This window comes from Carettochelys insculpta, chromosome 27, assembly GCF_033958435.1.
Source record: "Carettochelys insculpta isolate YL-2023 chromosome 27, ASM3395843v1, whole genome shotgun sequence".
Lineage (NCBI taxonomy): Eukaryota > Metazoa > Chordata > Testudines > Carettochelyidae > Carettochelys > Carettochelys insculpta.
Window position 1 is genome coordinate 820,757 of NC_134163.1, and position 26,059 is coordinate 846,815.

The 26,059-nt window shown below is 43.8% G+C and overlaps 1 protein-coding gene across 2 annotated transcripts in view; it reads right to left on the minus strand.

The window, feature by feature from the left end:
- Positions 1-26,059, minus strand: part of AP3D1 (adaptor related protein complex 3 subunit delta 1) — a 96,943-nt gene that overhangs the window by 14,749 nt on the left and 56,135 nt on the right. For both annotated transcript variants that reach the window (XM_074978630.1, XM_074978629.1), the window contains exons 6-21: positions 25,330-25,459; positions 23,771-23,910; positions 23,431-23,504; positions 20,447-20,496; positions 17,606-17,655; positions 15,965-16,013; positions 15,247-15,392; positions 12,417-12,565; positions 12,094-12,324; positions 9,465-9,696; positions 7,029-7,174; positions 6,650-6,791; positions 5,459-5,530; positions 3,646-3,721; positions 2,068-2,267; positions 1,336-1,409 (exon numbers count right to left, since the gene is read on the minus strand). In XM_074978630.1, the coding sequence (XP_074834731.1) occupies positions 1,336-1,409; positions 2,068-2,267; positions 3,646-3,721; positions 5,459-5,530; positions 6,650-6,791; positions 7,029-7,174; positions 9,465-9,696; positions 12,094-12,324; positions 12,417-12,565; positions 15,247-15,392; positions 15,965-16,013; positions 17,606-17,655; positions 20,447-20,496; positions 23,431-23,504; positions 23,771-23,910; positions 25,330-25,459 (1,961 nt within the window). The remainder of the gene's footprint in view (positions 1-1,335; positions 1,410-2,067; positions 2,268-3,645; positions 3,722-5,458; positions 5,531-6,649; positions 6,792-7,028; positions 7,175-9,464; positions 9,697-12,093; positions 12,325-12,416; positions 12,566-15,246; positions 15,393-15,964; positions 16,014-17,605; positions 17,656-20,446; positions 20,497-23,430; positions 23,505-23,770; positions 23,911-25,329; positions 25,460-26,059) is intronic.

Below are 26,059 nucleotides of genomic sequence, written 5' to 3' on the forward strand. Positions count from 1 at the left end.
AAACACAGCAGGATCATGTCTGTGAGACCAAGCAGAACTCAATTTTAAAACAAATTTCATGTATGGTGGGAAATCTTGGCTCAGAGAAAGTCAGAAAGGAATGGGGGAGTCTGTCATAATTTGGGGTCAATGCTTTTCATACAATCACAATCCTGAAGAGGTTCACCCCTGATCACTGGAATCAGCCAACCTTTCAAAGAAGATCACCTACTTAGTGAGATACTCTTACCTGGTAGGATTCGCTGAAACCAGACTGTGTGTGTGAGAGTGGCAGAGACATAGTAGTGCAAGCACACGTGGGGGGAGAGAGGACAGAGATATGAGGAAACACAACAGAAGAGCACAATGACTGAGTCAATGGGAAGAGCATGAACAGAAACAGTGTGAAGGCCTCTAGAAAGGCTGCATTTAGGTACAACTATGCTTTGTGTTTTCCACACTGGTCTATTCAGCCTTTGCATGCAAACAGGACCTTTGTTAGGAATTAGTTTCCTCCTACTTATTCCTTTCCCAGTCAAAGAGAAAGGCAACTGCTTCCTCAAGGAGCAGAAGAAATCCTTAGAAATCTGATAGCCCCCAATGTTTTATTGTCCCTAAGGGAAATACACAGCAGGCTCCTAAAACGAACAGCCTTCAATGCTCTGTAGGAAGCATCAGCAGGTCCCAACCCAGCAATTACAATGAATGCAATGTAATGATTTTTCAGACTAGCAGGGAAATCTCCATCAGCAACATCTTGTAACTGGCCTCTGACTGTAACTATTAAATGTCCATTGGGGGCTTCAAATTTCCAGCAAGGCACATAGGGATTCCAGCATTCTTCCACTCCCAACCCAATGGGTTAGGATAGACAGGCTGGCAGAAGTTGCCAGCCCCAACAACTGACATGGTCACTAACAAAGCATTTCAAATAGCTACTGGAAAGAGACGCAATGGAAAAGCAACTTTTGTACAAGAGTGTGGTTAGTAGACATGATTTGTCCCATTTCCTATTCCTCCCAGCACCCAAGCAGGACTACGCCATGCTCCGAACTACTAACGGCAGAGCTGATTCACCACATGCTGGTCTCTGAAATCCCAGAAGCATAACCCTGTTCAAATGTGCGGTGGTTTTCTGATGTGCATTATTAGCCCAAGTTGCAGTCCCTGATTGAGTATGGGTGAGAACTGATGGGCTTTTCCAGAATAGCCATCACATCTAGTGCAAGCAGAACCAAGACCCTACAGCAGGAGCTTTAGTCACCATAACCTTTGTAGCCCTGTAATGACAACTAAGGCTCCCATATAATCTGGCTAAGAGGCAAGAAAACACACATACCACAGTTTTATACTTACTTATCCAGATCAATATCCAGTGCCTTGTAGGGATCATTGGGATCTTTGTCATCCTCATCACTTGGCAGCGCATTCTAATTGCGTGAAGAGGGAGAGAGGAAAAAGTCTGTCTGCTGAAGACATGAGCAGAACACAACTCCAAAACTAGAACAGGCCTTTCGCAAACTCAGATTGACACAAGTGACCCTGACTTCCATACAGACAGACATGAGAAGTTGCAAAAACAATATAGTTTAATCCAACATTCAGGCATTATCAGATGAATTTAAAGTAGAACAACTATTCATGAAGCCCAGGATTTCAATTACAGATGAACTGGGTCCTGACTGGAACAAACAGAGGTATGAACAAGCACAATTAACTATATTAGCAGAAAACCTGATGACTAGGATTGCAAGTTAAACCCAGAGTGAATCAGTGAGACATACTAAATGAAACTGCTATGTTGGCAGACTTATTTCTACAACAGGCAAAAAATGTGGGTTTAGTCATCTGTTCTTCTGTTCAGTCTACTGCAGCCTTTGGCTCCATGTACCAAGAGGCTTCCATCTCTGACAGGTAGGTAGAGGTTCAAACAGGGAACGAGCATATGGTATTTAACCAGCAAAGAGAAGTCAAGACACCCACATTTCAGTGAGGAGGACACTAGAGTCTAATTTTTATGGTCAATGATGAACCTCAGTGGGATACAAAACAAGGTCAGCAGATCAGACTGCCAAGTGGACAACTGACCTCTGGCATCTCCTCCGTGATGATGTCCACCTGGTGGGCTGGGGCTATGTCCTCATCACTTTCCGTGTGCAGGGAATTATGGCGGCGATGTTTGCCCTTCTTCTCTTTCTTCTGTTTTTTCTTTTTCTTGTCTTTTTCTAGTTTCTGTTTATGCCTCCGCTCCTCCTCCAGTTTCACATACTGGTCAGACACAGGCATTCCTGTAGACATGGACAAGAGTTGTTCTCAGATGAGAGTTGCTTACAAATTTACCATCACACTAGACAGTCAACATATTTTGCCCCGACATCTCACCCAGAACCCCGAAGAGTCAAAGCCTCATGCAGTGCCTTCAATAAAAGCCTCTTCCCAACCGAGGGAAGTTCTTTACAAGGCAGTGGACAAAATTCTGCTCTCATTTTCATGCAAAACACTTGGGCTGACTTTATCACAAGTCAGATTAGTGTTTCCCAAACTTAAAACTACTGCATACCCCTTTCGGGACTTTGGCCTTATTGGTGCGCCCCCGCTCTCAGTGCTGTCCCAGTGCTTATCTCCTGATTTTTAGTAATTTATTTTCTGCCAAGTACCCCTTGAAATCCTTCCATATACCACACTTTGGGAAACATACTTAGATCACCAAAGGAAGAATCCTGCCTTGAGACAGTCTACATCTGAATATCTGACAGCATTTTTCATATCCTTGGGAAACTCTCGCCTAAATCCTTGGAGAACATTAGGAGGCTATAAACCTTGCATGAAAGAGCTCACTTCAGCCATTGTTTTTCTGCCATTCAATAGCAACCTACAGCTCAAATTCACTTAATCTCCAACACCTCAGCTCTGCTCACAGTGTTTGATCTCAGCCACTACACTGCTGAGCGTGGGCTCTCTGAAGGAGGGTGTTTTCTGATAGAATACTGGTTTGTTCACCTATCGTGCAGGCAGCCTGCACAGTGCACCTACCCATATGGTTATTTATCCGAACGTTAACACCATGGCTCTGAGTTCAGTAGCTGTAGCTTCCAGCACACTCACAAATAAGTGGCAATGAAGGAACCTGACATGCAAGACTAAAGCTCTAGCACAGGCCTCAGCAACCAAAAGAGCAAGAAGAGCCATTTTTCCAAATTTGGTGAAAAAAACTCAAGAATTCAAGAACAGCAATGCATGTGAATATGAGACACTCCTTAACAAATAACATCAAACCATATTTTTGTAACCACTACTTTAAGAACAGCGTGCACAAAACGATTTGTAATGTGATATGTTTACTGCGACATTCACAAACATTTTACATATTCTATTTTCTCACACTTTACGTGTGTGTTTGTATCACTGTCTTCCTGACTTTCACTCTTGAAGCTTCTCCCTCTCTCTCTCTCTATGGAGGAGAGCAGGGGGAGTTACCCAATGGCTCAAGATCACATATTTGCTGTTTAGATATGAGTTGCTCCTTTTTAGTCTTTTAGATATTCAGTGTTTATTGAAAATAATCAGAAGAGGAGAGGTGTTTTTTTTTAAACTTTACTTTACTCTGTTTTTGAAATATTAAATTCTTCACCTCCACTTTGAAACTGGGTGGGTCACGATGCTTACCTGGAACTTTTAAGGGAACAGAAAGGTCAATCTGGACCACAGGTATATGCTCCACACCTGGGGTGTCCTGGTACCGCTAAGTAAATGGAAGATTCACTGCGTTAGAACAGACTTTACAATAGGAGAACATACTGAGTTTGTCCCTCTCTTTTCATGACCTCATTGAACATCAGCATAGGTGGTACCCAACCAAACAAGAAATCAATTCTTATTTATTACATTCTAAATATCTTCATCAGCAACACTTAGAAATGTCTCCCTAATACAGAAACAGTAAAAAGAAATAACAGTTTAACCTGTGATGTGGACACTTCAAAAGGCACATTAAATGAGACCTCCTGAAAAGCTATTTGGCTCATTGGTACTAATCAAGTAGCAACAGGTGCATATGAAATTTGAATGTCTATCAGTTCAGTGCTTTTCCTCCTAAAAACAATTATGTGGAGAAGTTTCTATTGCCCACCACTTCAGAGGCAATGCTGAGGTTCAGGATATGGGAAATGGGGCAGTGGAAAGCCCCAACCCAGGGAAAACTGGAGGCCGTGGGGGTCACACACAAGGGACTAAAAGAAGGAGAGGTAGCAAATCAATTTCATCAATGTTCTTTTGATGCCTTTGGTTCAGGGAACAGACACACTGTGCAATTCAAGAGCCTAACTGGCCTGAATATCTGCTAGGTTCCCTGCTGCTGACCACACCAGCTGCACTCAGCAATCTCCTCCTTCCTGTGCTGTTTGCCAAGCTCCACTTCTGTCAATCTGCATAGCTGCCATGTGACCAAGGGCATTTACTGCATCATTCCACTGATTTCAACAGAATCTCTGCCTGCCTGCACAGGAACTTTGGAGGAGAGGAAGGGAAGAAAGTAGTTTAAATAAATTAATTACCCTGATCTACAAAGGAAAACATGTATCCAAATTACCAAGCCAGTGAATTCACCTGACTTGTTTTATTTTGTGGTGTTTGCCGCTGCTTGCTCCACTTTTACTTGCTGCTCTTTTGAACCTGAGCCTCAATTCTAGGTTTTACATAAAATATTAGAAAGATGATTGTCAAATTATGTCTAGAAGAGACAGTATAAATTATTGCCACTGCAGTTGCTAAACTGCAGCCTGCTGGAGATTATGGAACAATGGCTGGTCACATTGTGCTGGCCACTCCTGACAGCAGATTCCAGTAGGTTTTGGACTCAAACACTAAGCAGGCCTATAAATAGCTGTAAAAGGAGTCAATCCCTGCTGCCTCTAGACTAGAGGCCACTGATACATTAAAGCAACCACCTGGAGAGTCCTTCAGGAACCAAAGCTACCAGTTGGAGAGCAGGATCATTCAGAAGAGAAGGACACATGACATTTGGGCAATATGCCCACAAAACAGTGGGAGTAAAGGATCAAGTCAGCAGGGCAACATGCTTACAGCAGGGGAAAAGGGAACCAAACCATTGTAAAGCATGAGAAGAAGAGGGAGAGAGGACCAAGTAGCAAACACACATGCAAGCAGGGAACAAGAGAGGGGACCAGCCAAGTGAGAGGAGCAAATGTAGAGACCAAAAGGAGATGGTAATTTAAAAATGGTGCATTCAAGGTCACCAGACATTAAATACAGCCTCTATGATACTCCGCCATGGAAGCAACTGCTGCAGGTGCTACAACAATGCTAAGTTGTTAAGAGATCACAAATGGGAGAGAGGAAGTAGCTGGAGTGCTCCCAAAGAACGAAGGGATCCACACGACGGGCTATTAAGATGGGACTATAAAAATCTGAGGTTCCTTGTACTGTTAGACAGTAAGAGACTTTAACAAGCTCGACTTACCTTCTGTGGGGAAGGAGAGCTTTTAATATAAAATGGATTGTTTGCTTGCTCCTGTTTCCGGGCTTCTCGGCGCTAAAAAAAGCATTTGTAGTTATAAATTTTAGGATTTTTCTCTGCTTTACTTCCAGACACACATTACAAAATGTATTCTTGCTGAAGAACGGTAGCATTACAAATAGCTCCAGACCCCAGTTATGTTGCCAGGGCCTCGTGAGAGTTATCTAGTTCTCAAGTTTTGTAGTTGCAATACTAGAAAACATTACCTAAAAATATCCTTGCCTTCTATACCAGGAAAGTTGTAAACTTCTTGAAGACAACAAGGTTTTGATGTCAGTTATATGGCTTCTGTCTCTATTTTGCAGCTGTGGTGGGATGAGGGAATTATTCTAACTTAACAAACAATTCTTGATCAAAATGGAAGAGGGACAGAAGCAGCAAGTTAAGAGTTACACGCTCAAGAGTTCTCAGCTGCATTGCAAATAGGAATGGTGGGGGTTCAGAAAAAGCACCTTGGCTTCAACTCCTATCTACTCCCTGCAACTTTCTGTGGTACAAATAAGACGATGTTGCAGGGAAGGATGGTGTAACAAATGCGTATATACACTGCAAACCGAGGAGGGTTGCACATCTACAGTAAATAAAACCCACCCAAATCAGGTGACTGTTGAATAGAATGATCAGTTATTTACTTCAATTTGTTTTTAAGTCTGTCCATCTTCTCAGCAGACGTCAGTACAATATCTGCAGAGCTTACTGGTTAGATTTTTCAGAAGAGCTCAGCACTTCCAACTGGGTTCAAGTTTTGAAGAGATCTCTGCTCCCATTTAGATATGGAAGTAAGCAGTCCGACTTTCAGAAGAGCTCTGCACATTGGTTGCTGAGTTCTTTGGAAAATCTGTTCCAAACAAAAATCTTCACTCTCAGCTCAAAAGAGAAAAGCAGCATGGATCACGACAACATTATTGTCAGTATGGATTTGCATACATGCTCGGGAGCACTGTGAAATGATTAAGCAGTTGAATAGCAATGACTTCTATCCTTACTCCCGTTTTAAGAGGTCTCCAAGTGAGGAGAAAGGCATAACTTTTGTGTTATGCAGCCATGGCAACATTTCCAACTTCTCTAATGATGTTGGCTATACCACTGTAACAGGCTTCCTTAAGTACACAAACTATTTTTACGGTCACTTACCCTGGCCAATTCTTCCTCATCAATCTCTGGCTGTTTATGTCTAGAATGCCTTTGATCCTCATCATGGAAAATTGTTTTGGGTTTTTCATCTTCAGACTCGCTGTCTGATGGAGGCTCATTGATCCAAGCATCAAGGTCCAAACTGGCAACAAACGTTAACAATTACAGATCCAGAGTCTAAGGTCAATATAGGTACTTACAACATACAGCTTTGTCCACATGCACAATCGTGTATTGTTTCCGGTCAGAATTAGTTTTGTTACTGAAATTATTTAACAGTATGTTAAGCATTTCACAGACACGTAGGAAGGCACACTCCCATCGCTAAGAGCTTGCAATGAAAAGACTGTGGGGGGGGGGGGGGGGGGCGGAATCTTACCCTTCTGGAATAGGGACTTTTTTCTGTGCTTTAGGAGCAACTGGGTTCAGTTCTCCTGCAAATAGGGCTATCACTTCTTCAGCTACAGGCACCTCTTTTACTTGTAGCTTCTGGATGTATTTAATCAGCTGCAAGATGCAAGAAGCCTGGAAATCCAAATACAAAAATGGTTGAACAACTAGTGCCAATGTGCTGATAGTCACTGAGCAAAGTAACAGAAAAAGTGAACAGATACAGTAAGATATAGCATTTTGTAATGATACAGATATCCCTGAAGCTACAGAGTCTGCTGGGGAGGATTGAAAGAGGCACTGTTGGCTGTAGCCTATAAGAAGATGTTAGCTTTTTTACACATCTTATTCTTGTATAGCCTATATTGTATATTATTTGCAATTATCTGCTATTTCCTTTTCCTTTCACTGTTATTCCATTTTTAGAAGTAATGCAAAAGGCCTACAGGGGTCACACGCCAAGACATTAGCGTGAGCTAGGTGGATGTGCGCATCTGAACAGTCCTGTGACCACCCTCCTAATAAGAGGTCTCATAGCTCTGGTCCAGGGTGGAGGGCAAGCCTAGAGATGCTTAGGTCAGATTGGCGAGCCACTACCCAAAGCCAGAATTCTACCCATCCCCCAGACAACAAAACTAATTGATTAGAACAGGGACTTGGGACACACAACAACGTTCTCTGTGACCTTGGGCACACAAGCCAAACGTTGCCTCGGCCTCCCCATCTGTACCATAGGGAGGATGCTTACCCACTCTTACAGAACACTCATGGGATGAAGCATACTGTGGGTGGCATCTTCAGAAGCTCCTAAAGGTCTCTTAATCCTTTACATAAAGGATTGTAGGTGCCTCAAAAATACATTTAACAGATGCAAATCAGAATCAACTCTTGCTGTGCAGGGCACTAAATACTGAGCCTCAAAGGACTTCTCTACATTGCCTGTTCTTCCTTACTAAGACTTCACGGCTTCGGTGACAAAACTGACTGCATGGGTTATACAAGTCACATGTTTTTGTAAAAATCACAATTCATTATGCATATAATTTTCACTTACTATTTTTAACCTATATTCTATACCTTCTGCTCTTTCCTTTCACTCCCTTCACATTCCACCCCAATTCCACTTCTGACTCAGTAGGGGCAGTGTAATAGTCCTCACTTAGGGTTTGATGGGGGAATGAACTAGTTGTCATGGCCTCAGCTCCTGACTGCCAAGGGGGTTGGGGTGACAGGACCCTCCCACTTGAGTGGGCTCTGACCTTGGGACTTGCAGCCAAAGCTGCTTAAGGCTGTCCTTCCGGGCTCTCTTCCTCATTCTCCCACCCCTCAGAGCAGCTTAGTCCAAGGCCCTCCCTAGTGAAGGAATCCAAACAAGAAGAAGAAAGCGGGGTTTACCAGTGTCCAAGGTCCACTAGATATATCCCTCTCTGGGCTAGTCCTCCCTTCCCTCAGAAAGAGCCCCTTTGGGAAGCTGTGTCAGAGCCTTTAGGTGTCCCTCTGCTCTGTGCTGGAGCTATGAGCTACTGGTCTGCTCATCTCCAGCTCTGCTAGCCCAATGAGCTAGTTCCCTGTCTTAATTCCTCCAGCAGATGGAGCTGGCTAAGCCCAAAATAATCACTTAACCTTGTGTTGCCCAGTATGGGGCTTATACACCCCAACACAGGCTGCAAGAGATTTTAGAACACAGACTGACAAACCACTTCAGGCAGCAGCATTTGTAGCAAATCTTTCTAGGCCACACATAATGCAATGTTTACTAGAATTACTTCTTATTTTGAACTGCCTCCTGTGAGGAACTGCATTCAAAAGATGCTCGGAAAGGGTGAACAATGTGGCAGGATATGATGCCACAGACTGATGCTTCTCAATACGCAAACATGAAGATAGGATTTATAGACTTAGATCTTAGCAGGCCTGGTTTGGGATATAACTGCAAATTATGTATAGGTCTTTACTGGAACAACTTCTGTTGGAAGGTACATAGCTCTTCCTATGGTCTCAAAAACTTGTACCTTCCACCAACAGAATTTGTTCAACAGAAAGTACTAGTTAACTATCTTGTCCCCCTCATATTCTGAGACCAACAACACCTCTGCAAACTTCTAGACTGAGTTTTGTCTAATAGTTAGAGCACAGGATTACAAGGCAGATTTGGACTCTGCCACAATCTTACTGTATTAGCAGTCTTGGGCCTGTCATTCAATCTCCCTGTCTCTCAGTTTCCACATCTATAAAATAAGGATGGTGTACGCACCTGTATCACTGAGGTATGCTAAGTATACAATTCAACCAGAGATCTTGTATAATTGCCATTTAAACATGCACAGTCGATGCAAGATTATACCCATTCACTATCACAAAGTAACTCAATGGGTAGAGATTTAAAGATCATTTTGACAAAACCCAAAGAATTTTTCTCCCTTACCCTCTCTTGCACTTCTAGATCTGCACTCTGCACAAACTGAGGTAAACGGTCAATCATCAGCTGGGTAATTTCCTGGGCTGCTTCCTTCTCCCCTGCTTGCTCCTTCTGCTGTAGGATGGATGCATAAAGCTTTACCATGTTCTGAACATAAACAGCCTGGATGTGGCCTGGTAGAGTGGTAACTTTAGGCCTCAGCATTGCTTCTAATGTCTGGTTTGGTTCCTCAAGGTGTCTGAAAAATATTGAAGGCAGAAAGAGTGCAAATCCATTTAAGCAGCAAAACATTTCACCAAGTTTCAAACATATATCTACAAAATCTATTTAGACCTGAAAAGATTTTCAGCAGAACTCCGTGTTAGCTTACCTCTATTCCCAATCAGATAGCAAAGCAGTTTGATTTCAAACTCGCATGATTAAGGCTATGAATTAGCTATGGATATCTTCAGTAAAAGTCCATGGACAGGTCACAGACAAAAACAATAAAAAGAAACAAAAACATCACTGCCTATGACCTGTTCATGACCTTTAATACAAGATACTCTTTACTAAACCTTAGCTGGAGGGCCTCCAGAGTGCTGCTGTGCTCAGGGGACACCCCTGGGCCAGCCACTGCTCCAGCTGTCCCTGGGGCCAGTCACATGGGCCACTGCAGAACTCTCAGAATGTCATGGATCCAAAACACCAACAGCCTTACTCAGGACTTTCCTTCATAACCAAAAAGGCTGGGATTCTGGGGTGAAATTCTCAGAAATTTTCCAGACTGCTGACAGAACCAGGCTTCACTATTTTAAATGAAATTTTAGACCCTGAGGAAAGTATAAGGATGCATATTTCTGTCAATCTGGTAGGTGACATAAGGGCTTCCCTTTTCATTAATTTATGCCTCATCTTTGCTTGTTTTGACCAACTGTTTTTAGTCCACTGTTTTAATTTGTATTATGACCCACATTTTTAGAGAAGAGCACAAGACAAAATATGGGAGATACATACATATACAATCCATAAATGTTTGAAATCTGCACTTCTACAGTGCTAGTACTGCTTACATAAAAACACATTTCAACACCACAGAAAGAGCACTTTAGAGTTCCATTAAAAGTGTGCTCTATTTAAATAAATGTTTGCTCTAGATACTCTGTTAGGACCTAACATTCAAGCTTTTTTTTCCCCATCTTCTGCATCACCAGTAACAAATGTTTTCCAGTTTAAAAATATCCTTTTTCCTCTGCTATGTGGAAGACTTACACAAAAAGGAAAAGGTGGGTGACTCTACAGGGGAAATTGCACATAAAACATTGTCAATGCAGAAAATAGCAAACTAGATAGCAAAGCATGCTCTCGATCACCTCTTATGCTTCTAAGATCTGACAGTACCATTTAAATCAGACCAAGATTTACTGAGTTAACTCCTTTCCAGGGAATGTGCATGCTGCCTCTGCTATATCACTTATACCCAAATCCATCCCTTATTTCAGGGTGGGAAGCCTTTTTCAGGTCGGGGGCCACTGACCAGGAGACAAATCAGTCAATCCACACAAGGGAGAATAAAAAACCCTCACTGATGTGGTCCCCCATTGTGAGGGACAGGGCTTATGGGGTCTAGGCAAGAGGGAAGGTGAGGGAGCAAGCTGAGGATGGGCAGTCTGGGCAGGAGTGGGGTGCAGGAGCAGCCCATGGGTGGGATCTGTGTGAGAGGTGTACAGGAGCTGGTTGTGGGTGTGGGTCTGAGAGGTACTGGCTACAGGAGCAGGCTTGAGGTATGGTCTAGGTGGGAGGAAAGGTACAGGGAGCGCTTGGAGTGTGGATTCTGGAAGAGAGGAACCTGGGAGGGTGGGGGGCAGAAGAAAGGTGCAGGTGGGGAGTCTGAGCAGGAGGGGAGGTGCAGCAGAGGAGAGTGGGGTCTGGGTGTAAGGTCTGGAGCATAGGGTCTGGGTGCGAGGGGTCAGAGAGGCCAGGGGTGCAGGAAGGGGGTGGAAAAGGGAGGTCTGAATGGGAGAAGATGCAGTAGAGGTCAAGGGGTGCAGGATCTGGGTGACAGGAGTAAAGTTACCTGCCCCCACCCCCAGACACACATGGTTCTGCTCTCCCTCCCACTGCTCCCAGCCAGAGCACAGGCGGGCTTGCCCATACTGCTGCTGCTTCCCCCATACTTCCCACCGCTGGGGGAACAGCAGCTACCAGTAGTGGAGCCCAGAGCTGCTTCCTGCCTCCCCAGCAGAGCCCGTGGTCTGGATCCTGCCTGTGGCTTGCCTAATTCAGCCCTCAAGACTCAGGGCTCCAATCTCTTCACCCCATCACAGGCCAGATGCTGGGGAGGGGAGCCCCAAGCCTCAGGATCAGGATCAGGATCCAGAGCGCATGCCAGGGGTTTCCCCACCCCTGCCTCACTTTCTCTGCTGACAGTGATCTTGGTGAAAGAGACAGACTAGCCCAAAAGCTTTACAAATGTAGTAGCCATCTTGGGTAGGTTAGTCTGGGAAAAGCCGTGGTCAGTCTGAAATGCTCCTTGATTTGCTCTATGATGCAAGTTCTGAGCTCTATCACCTAAGACATCTTCACTTTCCAACGCCAGAAGTCTGTCTGTAAACATTCCACTTTTCACCTTTCAAACCTTTCCTTTTGCACTTACTCAGAGAATTCCCCACATATCCAGGCAGCAGCATAAAGCACCTCACAGATGCCGTTCCTCTGGGTGTTGCTCGCTATCAGATGGGCATTATCCAAGAGCATAGCCATCTGTGAAACAGCAAACTTCCGGATGGCTTTAACCCTGATAGCTACATCCAGCATCTGAGCTGCTATAAGATGACCATGCCGAGTACCTTCCAACCGGGTCAGTTCCACCAGGATGCTTATGTACCTACATGAGGCAAAAGTGATGCAATCTTAATGGCAGGCAAGCTGATGGTGCTAGGACTACTTATTTCAAAGTCTAGATGCAAAGGCACGGACCATTCAAAGTTTGTGATGTACTGGTAGTTGGACTGGCTACATATATCTATGATTTTGGTCAGTAACTCATCTCTGTATGTTGTTCCTTCTGCTTTGTCCACATGAATCATCAGCTTCTTCACTATCTCCATCAAGTTCTTTTTGGACACCTGTTTGAACAGTGAAATGAGACATGAGCTACAGATTCATGCAGGCTTGCTGCCAGGTCATTTACGTTTCTTAAAAGCTGAGGAAAAATTATCTGCCTGTGGGTGAAAAAGGTATTAAGGATTCAGAGAGTTATTAGCAACATCTCTGGTTCTGGACTGCTGTATAAGTTAGCTGCTGCCAGGGACTGAATTTGTTTTCTGAGGCATGTTTCAACAGCATTTTTGCTGGGGTACCTGCCGTTAGACACAATCTAGCATAACCCTGGAAACTTGATAGGACCAACCCTGAACACTAGATCAGAACAGTTTTGAAACCATCACTGTGAGGATACTATAGTGATACGTAATGGATATAATAAATCACATTTCAAATCTGAGGCTAACCACAAATTTTCAAAGCCTTTTTCAGTGTTTTCCCCAATGACTGCTCATTCTGATTTTGATCCCTTAATGTGTGTTATAGTCAGCACTGTGACTACATAAACATGATACAGCTTTTCAGCAGATCTGCTCCAGGCATGTACACAGAGTCCCATCTGAAAATGGAAATCTGGTTATTACCTGTCATTCATATTAGCAATGCAGAGCCAATACAGTTCTGCTGTAGTGATCTGTAACAGGATTCAGGACTAGTATTACAATACAACACCACAAACCTGGAAGAATACAGCTGAATTTTCAGCTTCTAGTTGCCATGTGCCAACTGAGCAAATGTGAGAGGACTTTTTAAATCAGCTCAATTCTAGCTTTATAAGTTACTTATCAGAGCATATTTGCACTTCCACTTGCCCTGGGAACCAAATACCTTAATAAATAGCAACAAGTAGGGAATTCAGTGCAAGTTTGTGACCACAAGTGTCACCTCATGCTACCATCACAGCACATCACAAGTTTGATCAGTAAACATGGGGAAGCCTTCAAGGAACCATATAGGTATCGCGGAGGTACTATAGACGACTCAGTACATGACACTTCTGAGTCCCTGTTTCAGCAGAATGCTAGGCAGCATTTCTGGAAGGGCTGTCTTTTCAGTACATAAAGAGATCCTGATCTCAAGACTCCGGGGCAGCAATAACCTGGTTAGATACTCTGCCGAACTATGAAACAATCAGAAAAATACATGAAGTGGGACACAATATTCTTTACTTCCACTCACAAAATGTTGTGATATTTTGACTATGAAGTCTGCCACGATCCACACCACATGAATATATATTTACAGAGCTTTCTGGATGAAAGGCACTTTATAAACCAAGGTCGTAGCCACAATGACTTAAAAAATCTGCACGACTATCTCCACTGAGCTGTGTTTCTTTAGTCTATGCAATGTTGCTAAACCGTCCTTCAACAGTAGCAAAACGCACAGCACACATGCACAGAAGAGATACAAACACTTGCTGTGAGATTTTTTATTACACTTCGAGACCCACAAGGAACAAGTATGGAGGCATGGCTTATTAAAGTGGCTTAAAGCCAAGACTGTCCCCCGCCTGGGGTTGCCAACCATCCCAGATTGGCTAGGAGTCTCCCAGAATCAGGGCTGATCTCCCAGACTCCCCTGAAACCATCCTGGAAGATTTCAGACTGCAAAGAATCCAGATGGTGGCCCAGCAGAATTAAGACAGACGCCCCAGAAGTGACGGGCTTGTCCAGCTTCTTAAAGACGCAGCCAATGGATCCCTGAGCACCAACGAGTGGTACCTGCAGGCAGGGGAAGTGTGGACCGCTGCCTGGCCATCCTGTGCCCTTACAAGCCGGACATGGCAATCCTTTCCCAGGCTTCCCAAGGTAAACACCCCCTATGCCACAGCCCGCACCCTTATCCCAGCTATTATCCCATACCCAAACTTCCTCCCACAGCCTGCACACCAACCCCCTGCCCCAGGTCAGCCTGGAGCTCCTCCTCCCATGCTACAAACAGTTTGGCCCCACACTCCAGCCCCACGAGTGGGGGTGGGGAGAGGAAACGGAGGGAAAGGAAATGGAGTGAGCAGAGACTCAGGGGCATGGCAAGGGTACTTGGGTTTGTGTGATTGGACAGTTAGCAGCCCTGGTCTTGTTTTGAAGCAGCTCCGCAGCTACAGCATAACAGACAACCCGGGATTCTTGCTTGAGCTACAGGATCTGCACCAGTGCTTCTCAGCTGGTGTGCCACAAAGCAGTGCTTCGTGTGCCTCAGCGCCACATGCTGGGAGTGCCATCCACCACTGTGCATGCCCCCCACCATTTGCTAGAAGCCTGCAGCAACAGTGGTGGTGGTGGCAGCGGTGGCTCTGGTGAATCACCAGCATTGAGTTACAGTGGGGTGAGTGGGTGGGGGGAAGAGATGACTGGGGGTGACGGGCTCTGCAGGAGGGCTGGGGGTGCCTGGTTCAGTGGAGAGGATTGGGTTAATATGTATTAGGTGTGCCATGAAGTGACAGAGTGCTGAGCACTGATCTATAGCACAGACAGTAGCAGTGCTGGGATTCCCACAGCACTGTATGCTACAGCCTCCAACCTCCCACTAGCTATGGCCTGGCTTGTAAGGGGTCTTCTGTGCTGCCTGTGATCAGGGGACTTTTCCCATGCCATGCCAACCCTTTCACTCAGCATAAAAGGGCCAAAGAAAGGGCAACAATTGCACTGCAAGGACTTTCTTTAAAGTGCTGGGGGGTTAGGAGAAATGCACAGGAACATACCATGCCATACAGGAGATCTAAAGCTCTGAGTCGGATGGATTCATCCTTGTCATCCAAGCACTGAAGAATGAGATCCTTGTGGGACTGTACAGACTTAGGGTGAGTTCTCAGGATTTTGGACATGGCTAACAAACCCAGGTACTTCACTGGTGGGGAAAATAACATAAAATTATTGCAAACATAGACTGTACTGTTTTCTGTCTGCACGGGGGGGCCACAAGATGGGCTGACTTTCCCATTTAACCTCAGTTCCCAAAGCTATGGCTCTAAATACACTTTAATTTGATAAATGCACTTTCCATCAGAGAATAAAAAGAGCAGCCTACACCTGTTTCTTCCCTTGCCCCCACATGTATATGCTCAGCCAAGTCACAAACATCCAGGTTACGCGAGCTGCAGGGAATGGCATTAGCTGTGGTTCTTTGTGGGGTGTGCGTGTACTCCACGGATGCAAGATTAGAATATTTTGGCCAGCAGTGTTGATTGAGTACTTGCACACTAAAAAGACCCAAACACATTTGCCACCCTCCAGGACGGAAAAGGCAAAGCAGGTCCACCATCTTGTGTTCTTTCGTACACATAACAAATCTCAAAATACTGGGCATTCTGTGATACTGAACTAGATGTTTTCTATAACTGCTCATTGCTTTCAATACTGCTGCCACTTAGCCTCAACAGACAGGCCACTGAAGCTTCTAGGAAGGCAAGCAACACTTACAGTTCTGATCAGAATCTTCTATTAGTATTCTTAACTTCTGAACACAGAGCTAGGAAAAAAGCGTAAGTTAGGGTTAACATGAGCTTTGAGAACAATACTACTTAAAACACGGGTGGGGAATGTTTTGTGGGTCAAGGGGCCACTGACCCATATACAAGTCAGACGTTGTCCTCGCTTGACTGACAGACACTGCCCTCATCCCCATTGCAGACCACCCCAGATCCTAGGGGTGCAAGTGCTAATACATTTTGTGGGCCACTCTAGGCCCTGGGATGTGGATTCAGTGTGGGAAAGCGGGTGTCAAGGAAGTTGGCACGGAGTGGGAGGGAAGGTGCAGATGCAATCTGAGGATGGGTGATCTGGACAGGAGAGAGCGTGCAGAAGCAGGCTGAGGATGGGTGATCTGGGTGGGAGTGGAGTGTTAGGGGCAGGATGCAGGTCTGCTCAGGAAAGAAGGTGTAGTAATTTTTTGGGGCGTGGAGTCTGGAAGAAGGGCAGCAAGAGGGTGGGAGTGGGGGGTCTAGACTACAGGCGGGGAGGGTGATCTGGGCCTGAGTGGGCCACAGGAGCTGACTGGGCAATGGGGTGCGGCTTACCTGTGTAGCACCCCGGATACACATGGCTCTGTACATTCCCCGCACTGTTCCCAGGAGCCGCTTCCAGAACCCCCTGCCCTTCCTCCAACAGAACCCATGGGCTGGATCCAGCCCCAGCTTGCCTGATCAGGCCCAAGAGCTCCCAAATCCCCCTCCCCGCTGTGGGCCGGATGCTGGGAAGGAGAGCCCCAAGCTGTGGGGTTTGGATCGAGGCAAGCCACAGTTTGGATCTGGAGCACAGGCTGGGGGTTGGCCACCCTGATTTAAAATATTTCCTTAACAGATATTATTCACTATAGTAGGGTGGGTGCCAATATGCAGGAAGATGGCATTACCACTAGTAAGACACTGTTACAATAGCAGATTATATGATGAAAGGAACATGGGGCTCCAATGATTGTATTCTTACACACACATAATCAAAAACAGTAGCAAAGCCTCCCAAATGGAATCTTGTTCTCAAGCAGCTAGCCATCACTGTCGCACATCCCCTTTAGGGACAGGTGAAGCACAAGAAAGTGAACATAGCATATCAAAGCTGGAATTTAGAGGCAAGGAAGTTTAGCAACCAAGATAAAAGCCAGGCAATCCGATCAGCAGGCTCCTACTTCAAATAACCTGGACCATACTTCCCCCACAGTTTTCAAAATAAATAAATAGATATAATGTGGCAGAAGACTGTGTCTACGCTATGAAGCTCTGTCAAAAGAAGTCACTGTCTTATTTCCCAATTTCTTATTTCTGTCTACAGAACACATCCATACCTAATACAGGCTCTGCCCGTCAATGCCCTCTGTCAACAGAACAGCCCACTGGAAGCTCTGCAGACACGGCAGCCTGGTGAACTGGAAGCCCTCTCTGTGGACAGAGGTGCTATGCCTCGCTTGGTCAAGACAGAACTCTACCTGGAACCTACTGTGTTCTGTCAACACATTCTTGACAGAATGCATTTGTAGTGTGGATGCACCCTAGTTTTATCGACAGAAGACCTATTCTGTCGACACAACCCTGCAGTATAGACCCAGCTTAAAATGAATTGCTGTACCTGGATGCTGGCACTGTGATTGGGCATCCCAGAGGATAAAGAGATCAAAACTGAAAAACAAAAGCACTGAAGTTACATTTGCTTGGAACAAAGTACAAGCAAGATAAAACTTAATACACAATATCTGGCTTAGTTCTCATTTGAAGGAGTGTTTGTTGGTCTTGCCCTCATGCTTTCTGGCTGCCATACACAAAAGCATATGATTTGCTACAATGGTCAACACAGCTGTGGTGTCTGTTCAAGCAAAGCTGTCGAGAACAGACAAGTACAGAAGAGAGGCATGAAGGGAGCTTTTACAGTCTCCCAAAGAGCTCAGTTTTCAAGATACTTTGTAAAAGATATTAAGGTAACCCTGACAAAAGCAGCGTCCATCTAACAACCCACACACTACTTAAAAGGTCACCAGAGACTGTACCACTGGACTTTTGTCTGTACTTCCCTGAAAAAATTAAAAAAGACTGCAGCAAATCTTAGTCAGAGTAATTACATTAAACCAAATTAAGTTAGCAGAGCCTCAGAGGGTAAGGCACGCTCTCCTGAGGACTAGAATAGGCATTTGCACAGCTTTGGCAGCATATGACTCCCTGGTAAACACCACAACCATCATGCTAAAACAATGAGAAGTCCTGTGGCACCTTACAGACTAACCGATATTTTAGAGCATAAGCTTCTGTGGGCAAAGACCCGCTTGGTCAGATGCATGTCATGGAAATTCCAGAAGCAGGTGTAATTATACAGGCTCATGAAAAGGAGGGAATCCCAATCAAGAGGATGGCCAGAGTTGGCGAGCTCAATTCAGTCAGGGAGGACGTGGCCGACTTCCAGCAGCTAATGTGGAGATGTGTACACCCAGAAAGGACAAACTGCTTTTGTAGTTGACCAGACATCGCCAGTCTCTGTTCAATCCTTTACTGAGGATGTCAAATTTGCAAATGAATTGTAGCTCTTGCGGTTTCTCTTTGGAGTCTGTTTTTGAAGTGTTTTTTGTTGCAGGATGGCTACTTTTAAATCTGTTACTGAGTGTCCAGGGAGACTGAAGCATTCTCCTACAGGCTTTTGTGTGTTACCATTCCTGATGATTTGTGTCCATTTATTCTTTTATGCAGAGACTGTCCAGTTTGGCCAATGTATATGGCAGAGGGGCACTGCTGGCACATGATGGCATATATTACAGGTTTCATCTGGGAGCTGTATCTGATGGCCAGCAATATTCTGTTATTTTCCTTATTGGGCCTGTCTTGTAGCAGGTGGCTTCTGCATACATGTCTGGCTCTGTCAATCTGTTTCTTCACTTCCTTAAGTGGGTATTGTAGTTTTAGGAAAACTCGGTAAAGGTCTTGTAGGTGTTTGTCTCCATCTGAAGGACTGGAGCAAGAAAAAACCCTTTCCAGCATATCATCAGTGATCTACAACCCATCCTGGACAACGATCCCCCACTCTTACAGACACTGGGAGGCAGGCCAGTCCTTGCCTACAGACAGCCTGCCAACCTGAAACAAATTCTCACCAGCAACTATAGCCCACACAACAGTAACTCTAACTCAGGAACCAATCCCTGAAACAAACCTCAGTGCCAACTCTGCCCAAATATCTACACCAGCAACACCATCACAGGACCTAACCACATCAACCCCACCACTGGGGCTCATTCACCCGCACAGCTACTAATGTAATATATGCCATCATGTGCCAGCAATACCCTTCTGCCATACACATTGGCCAAACTGAACAGTTGCTATGTAAAAGAATAAATGGACAAATCAGATGTCAGGAATGATAACATACAAAAACCTGTAAGAGAACACTTCAATCTCCCTGGACACTCACTAACAGATTTACAAGTAGCCATCCTGCAACAAAAAAACTTCAAAAATAGTCTCCAAAGACAAAAGGCAAGAGCTACAATTCATTTGCCAATTTGACATCCTCAATAAAGGACTGAACAGTCTGGGAACAGCTGGTCAACTATAAAAGCAGTTTCTTCTCTCTGGGTGTTCACACCTCCACATAAGATGCTGGAATTGGGCCACATCCCCCCTGACTGAATTGAGCATGTCAGCTCTGGCCTTCCTCTTGATTGGGACTCCCTCCTTTTCATGAGCCTACATAATTAGACCTGCCTCTAGAATCTCCACTACATGCATACCGCCCATAGAAGCTTATGCTCCAAATTATGTTAGTCTATAAGGTGCCACAGGACTTCTCATTGTTTCTGCGGCTATAGACTAACACAAACTATCCCTCTGATAGTAGCCATCATGTTGCCGGTCACAGAGTGTATGTACGTCCATGGCAACAGAATGGACACCGAAAGGCAGGGAGAAAGTTACTTCTTTGACAATCCATTGCCGATGAATGTTCAAGGCTTAACTCTCTTCATTCCCACTAACTGTGCAAAGCCAACACATTGCTAGGAGAAGGTGTTGAATTCTATTCTTGTTCATGCACTGAGGGAACTGTTGGCTTAGTTTGAGGGTCTGTGAGCCTGCAAGTATGGGAGGGAGCTGTATATAGGTACATAATACTATATTTGCGGGCTTGAATTGTGCATTATTTTTAAAAAAGGATATTTTATTGTTACTAAGTGTTCTCTGATTCTACCTTTAGCAAGTTTGATTTATACTTTATTGTTAATCTCCTATATACTCAGAGCAGAGGATTTCAGTTTCAATTACATAGTGAACCATGCAGTGTAAAGTTCACTAAGCGATTTAATTTTGTTAAATGAGTGAAAGTAAATGATACTGTAGGTAACCAGGGACTTTATAAGTGATGTTATTTAACTGCTGCTGCTACCTGAGTTAAACATGCTCTTTTTAGGTTAGGCATTTCAGTTCTCACCTGCTATCACCGTGTTCACACATTCATACAGAAGAGACATGGCTGAGGTGCTGCAGGAAAGAAACAAATCAAGTATTTCAGATAAAGAACAAAAATATCAAATTCTGAAGAGTTCTCAGGAACAGCCTGGGTCTAGTTAACACCTTTTATTACAAGGAACATTAACAACCTTTTCCTCCCTCTTCCATACATTTTTGTACTAGATGAAATAATTCTCATTCTTCAAAACGTTCAATACCTGGAACTTCCCTGAATCCAGTTAAATTTCTGGGGGGTGGGATAGTAAACAACAGGTGTCTCAATCCCTATTCCTGGCACCCGAGATATCCAAAAGGTTCTACTTAACATCATTTTTCTCTGGGAAACAAGGAAGTAATAGCACCACAATTTGAGTAGTGAAGGAAAAGTAAAAATTCAAGAGCTCAGCATCAAGTATAGACACTGACCCAAGCTTGTCTAAGAACTGAATGAAGATAAGGGAAAGAGCAAATTAAGACCAGCAATCCACAGGAAACAAAGGGTGGATAGAAAGCTCTGAAATTTTTCTCCTCCAATACCACTGAATGCCGCTCAAGACATTGATCCTTTTCAGAAATTTACTGGATTGTGCCCATTATTCAACCCTACTGAAGAAAAGTCTGTTTCTGTAAGAAACATTTTCCTGAAATGTAAATCTGCTTGGGTCCCCACCTAAAACCTCTGCCTACTCTCAATCTGCATGCAGCATGCTGTCTCCAGAAGAGGGTCTCAAAGCACTCTGCACAGTTGGTTCCCCATTTACACATTGCTGAAACTCAGGCTCAGCCTTGAAGTTACTAGCCAGAATCAGTAGCAGAACCTAAAGGCTTGGTAATGAACGAACCATCAAGTTAATGCTCGACATAGCAGTCACAAATGACACTATAAAGATGACACAGAACATAGGAGCTAAAAAACCCAGTACGTTCAGGTTCAGCATAAGAATTATTGTCTATGCTGTTAGCAGGTGGCAGCTGGCTACTAGCAGCATGTGTTAGATGATACTGGACCAAGAACATGACTACTAATATGATGGGAACTGATCAGACTTCAGGTTAAAGTCCTCTCGAATGAGTAAATATTTCAGGAGCAAGATGAGGAGGAGGAGGAAAGGAGAAGAGATGTAGATAGGCATACTGTCCATCTCGCTGCTTTTCTTAAAGTAGAACTAAATTCGTATTTTTGCCAGTGCTGCAATAAACTGAACCCTCTTCAGGGTTTAGCAAGTCCCCTGGCTGTTTGAGAGAGAGATGGGTTACAGCAGACACCTTTCCTTCCTTAGTCTATACCTAGTAACAAATGGCTGCCTCTTCTAGCAGCATGAACTACAGAAACTGAGATCCTGCTTTACTCTAAAGTTACTAACCACCACCAAGGCAACATTTGCAGGTAAAGTAACCACAAAGAGAAATATTTCAGTTCAACACTTTGAATCTGATTGCTCAAGACTTGAGTTGACTGACAGCTAATTCCATTTAATATTTTACACACACTATTCTGGACACCCCAGATAATACACTAGGGCTCAACTAAAACCTCTAGAATAGAGGTATCCTTAGTAAACTGCTCCAAGAGGAATTTGATGCAAATGCATTCTACATCATTATGAAATATGGGATATTAAATAAGACCACAATGCACACAAGACTGACACAAAACCCGCAGTGACAAAGTCTATTTGAGGGAGAGCAAGACAGGACAAAGCAACTGCAGTCTCCTTCCTGGGTGGCCACAGGAGGACTGCTTAAGGGAAGCTACTACAATTCAAAAAGCAGGCAAGATAGAGCAAGCAATGGATGATTACAGACCATCTCTCTTGCCTGGGGACTTCTATGGAGAACTCAGGAAACTAAAGCTAATTCTGCAAAATCCCTGAGAGAGGGTAGCGACAGCAACGTGACCTGATTTCCCTCCGATACCCTCTAGGAAAGAATCTCTCTGGGACTCAACATCCCTTGAAGATGTAACAGGTGCAGCCTGCACTTTCCAGCACCAGTAGGATGGAATCTGGAGCTATGCACAATTTTCTGAGCCATCTGACCAGCTGCTATTACCAGTTACACTGTGACCTTTAAGTAATACTGTTCATAACGTGAGCCTGCAACATTGCCACCATGCAGCAGTCTCAGAAAACGGGCAGACAAAGTGTTTGTTTGGGCCCCTCCCCCTCCAGTATTATACAAGACACCATCCACATTTGATGAAGAACTTGCTCACCTGCAGCTCATTTCCCCTCTCTCTCCAACGTAAATAAGCTATCCTATCACAACAATTGAGAACCTTCGCTGAAAAGATTCCCCTTTTCCCCCCAAAAAGGGATGTCCGGAAAGGGACCTCAATGCCATCCAGTCTAGACCCATGAATCAAAACAGGATTAACAATAAAGAACACTAGTGAAGAAGACACCACCACCTCCCTAGGCAATCTGTTCCAATGTTTAACTTCACTTACACTTAGAAAATATTACGAACATCTAACCTAAAAATCTTCCATGCTACATTTTAAACCGTAAATTCTTGTCCTGTCCTCACGTGGATATGGAGAACAGTTGGTTCACCCTCTTCTTAATGCCAAATCTTCAAGTACTTGAAGATTTACCACATACCCTCAGTCATCCTTACTCCAGAAGAAACAAATCCAATTATTTCAGTCTTTCCTCTTAGATTATTTTTTTTTCCTCCCCATTGGACTTTCTCCAACTTTTATTCAAACTTACACATCTTTCAAGGCCCAGTGAATGGCACTGTACTACATGGCCTGTCCTGTGTCTCTTCCAAGTGCCAGCCACATATTCCCAGGAGGTTCTAAAAAGTTACTTTAAACTAGGGCTGCTCCAATGACACTTTTCACTCGGTGTCTGGAGCCAACATTTCCAGATGCAGTAAACAAAAGGCAGACTTCAGTCATGTTAGCACAAGCAATCCTGAAGAATTAAGGAAGTGAACAAGTATTTTTTCCAGACTTACCTATGTATGAGATTGGTAAGTGGTTCAATCAATTTCTTTCCCAGCCTAGGTTCTAATGGAGTAAGAGCACCAAACTATTCGGAAAGAAACAGAGGAAAGGAAATAGCTAGTGTTCAGCAGGGTAAAACAGTTACATGTCACAACACAACAAAATTAAAGAAGTTTTGTCCCTTGTTGGTTACGTTCCCACCCATTATAACAGAGGTCTGTTTCTCTTCCTTGTCATTTGGATTTACTAGTAATTATGCCTGTAAGTGATAACTTTATTCTCACACCCTAGGTGCTGTTAATGAGCATACCAGCCCTCCAAAAGAGCTAACAGACAAACTGGAATACTTGCCAATTTTATAATTTTAATGAGGACCCAATTGTTGGTTGAAGACGTCATCAACTTAAAAAAGAGCGGAGCAAGAGAAAGGTAGTTCTTGGGATTGCGTCTGGCCAGCTCACAAATAACATTTACTGCCGCAGACTGTACACCTGGGTAACAGAGGTGGGAGAAAAGAGGTCCAATCAAACACTTGAATTGTAGCTTGATTTTCACACCCAAAAAGAACTAAACAAGAGTAGCTAAAAATTAGCCTAGGACAGGGCTAGAATTATTGCTTATCCTCATTTCCAAAGTTACTCTATGGAAGAAATTACATTCCAGTATTTTAAATGGAATCTGCAAATGATTAAGAAACCGGGCTCACGCCTTTTTTAGCTGCTGTATGACACAAAAGGGCCCAAAAGCTTTTCTCTCCCCCCGACTGCATGTTCCTCCTTTTGAAGTACGAACATCTGTACAGAGGATGCCCACCATTAATCCTAACACATTAAAGACTGGACAAAAAGCACCCTTTCTTCAAAAAATGTCCATTAGGCATTTAAGTTAAATAGATGTCATATGAGACACAGGCTTGGTTCTTGATCATAGCCTTTGCAGTCTGGACAGAACCTGGTTTCCTAATGGAAAACAAAGGCAAACAATGTTTAGAAGAGCCTTTCATAGTTCATCCATCATAGAACCCCAAGAAGAGCACAAGCACAGCTTTCCCCCGCCCCTCTGTGCAGGTTATCTTTTAAAATTAGATGCTAGAAGAAATAAATCCATCACTGGAAAGCCAGCCTTGCCTTACGCTAACCAAATCAGTCCAGTGAATCTATTTACTTTCTCACATTTTAAACACAAATCAGTTGAAAGTCATAGGCTTGAATCTCAGGTGAATTCTCGAAATGAATTCACAGCATTTCAATCCAATGGGGAAAAATAAGCACCCAGCCAGCACGGTTAGCATTATTGAAGTTCTCTATGCTGCAGAACCCTAGCTGGGCTAGCTATCCCACATCCAAGAATTTAATCACAGTATTTTACCTTTCATTTTGTAGTATTAACATTAACAAAATAATTTATATTGCAATGCGTTAGTCTTTAAAGTGCTACCTGACTGCTTTTTTTGTTTTGATACAAGTCGTGTAAAGAGACTGTTTTGGCTCCCAATTCAGTTTTTTTAAAGATATGGAAGAGATTCCTGATATGTTATATGAGACATTTCAAATGTTTCAATTACATCCAGATATTACAATTTGCTGCAGCTTTCTGCTAAGGTGTCAGAAGTAAACTGAAGTTGAGTACAGTATATTCAGTAGCCAAACTAAATGAACAACAAAAAGAATGGTTTTATATATTTAAGATTTACTACATTAATTCAGCCTAGTAACAAGTAATTTTTTAAGTGTTTTTTATATGATCACGAGCCTTTCACCACCATTCAGGTGCCTGCCCACACATAACCAATAATTTAACAGGTAACCAGTTACCTTCCTTTGCCTCTCATGAATCAACCACCATTAAAAATTCATGTCTTCACTGAGGTCCCATTCTGCAATAGAAGTAGTTTATTAAAATTCACTAACCAGGATCTGGATCTTCCAGTTTTTCTTTAAGGCGAGGGAACGCAGGACGGAGGGACTCAGGGTACTTCAAAAACACTTTGTACATGATTAACACTGCCTTCTTCCTGATATAAGGCTTTGTGTGAGACATCTGTTAGTGAAACAACTGGAGTCAGACTCTCAACATGCTCACATCCCAAGAGGTTTCTTTCAAGACACCATTTTTAGTCAATGCCTCCACAGCAATACCAACAAATATTGTCAGGGAGCCTTTCCATGCACCTCTTCTTTTAATGTACTCACCATTTTAAGATTAAAAAACAAAATCATCAGTCATGCAAGTGAAAACAAACAGTCAAAGCAGTCCCTGTGGGTTGACCATGGATGTGTGATTTACACAGACTGGGGTTTGAGGATCTACCCACAAGGCTCCACTCTGAATGTGTTGTACAGCACCTGCTCTTCACTGGCCTAGGTACAGAGGGGTTGCCAGTCATCCTGTTCTTAAAGTTACTGCATTCAGCCACTCCAATTAGTCAATCTAACAAGCAGCATCAAATTGTGCTTTTCAAGACAAACATGCAGTCAGTCTCAAGTACTGCCAACGTGGGCAGATGGAGCAAGAAGAAATCAAGCTAATTCAGTGACAGAGGATGAGGGACAGAAAGTGTCTCAAACATAGAAGCTTGTTTAACCACTTGCTAGCCTCTCCCCCCCCCCCGCCCCCCCCGTATAAATAGCAACTTCACTT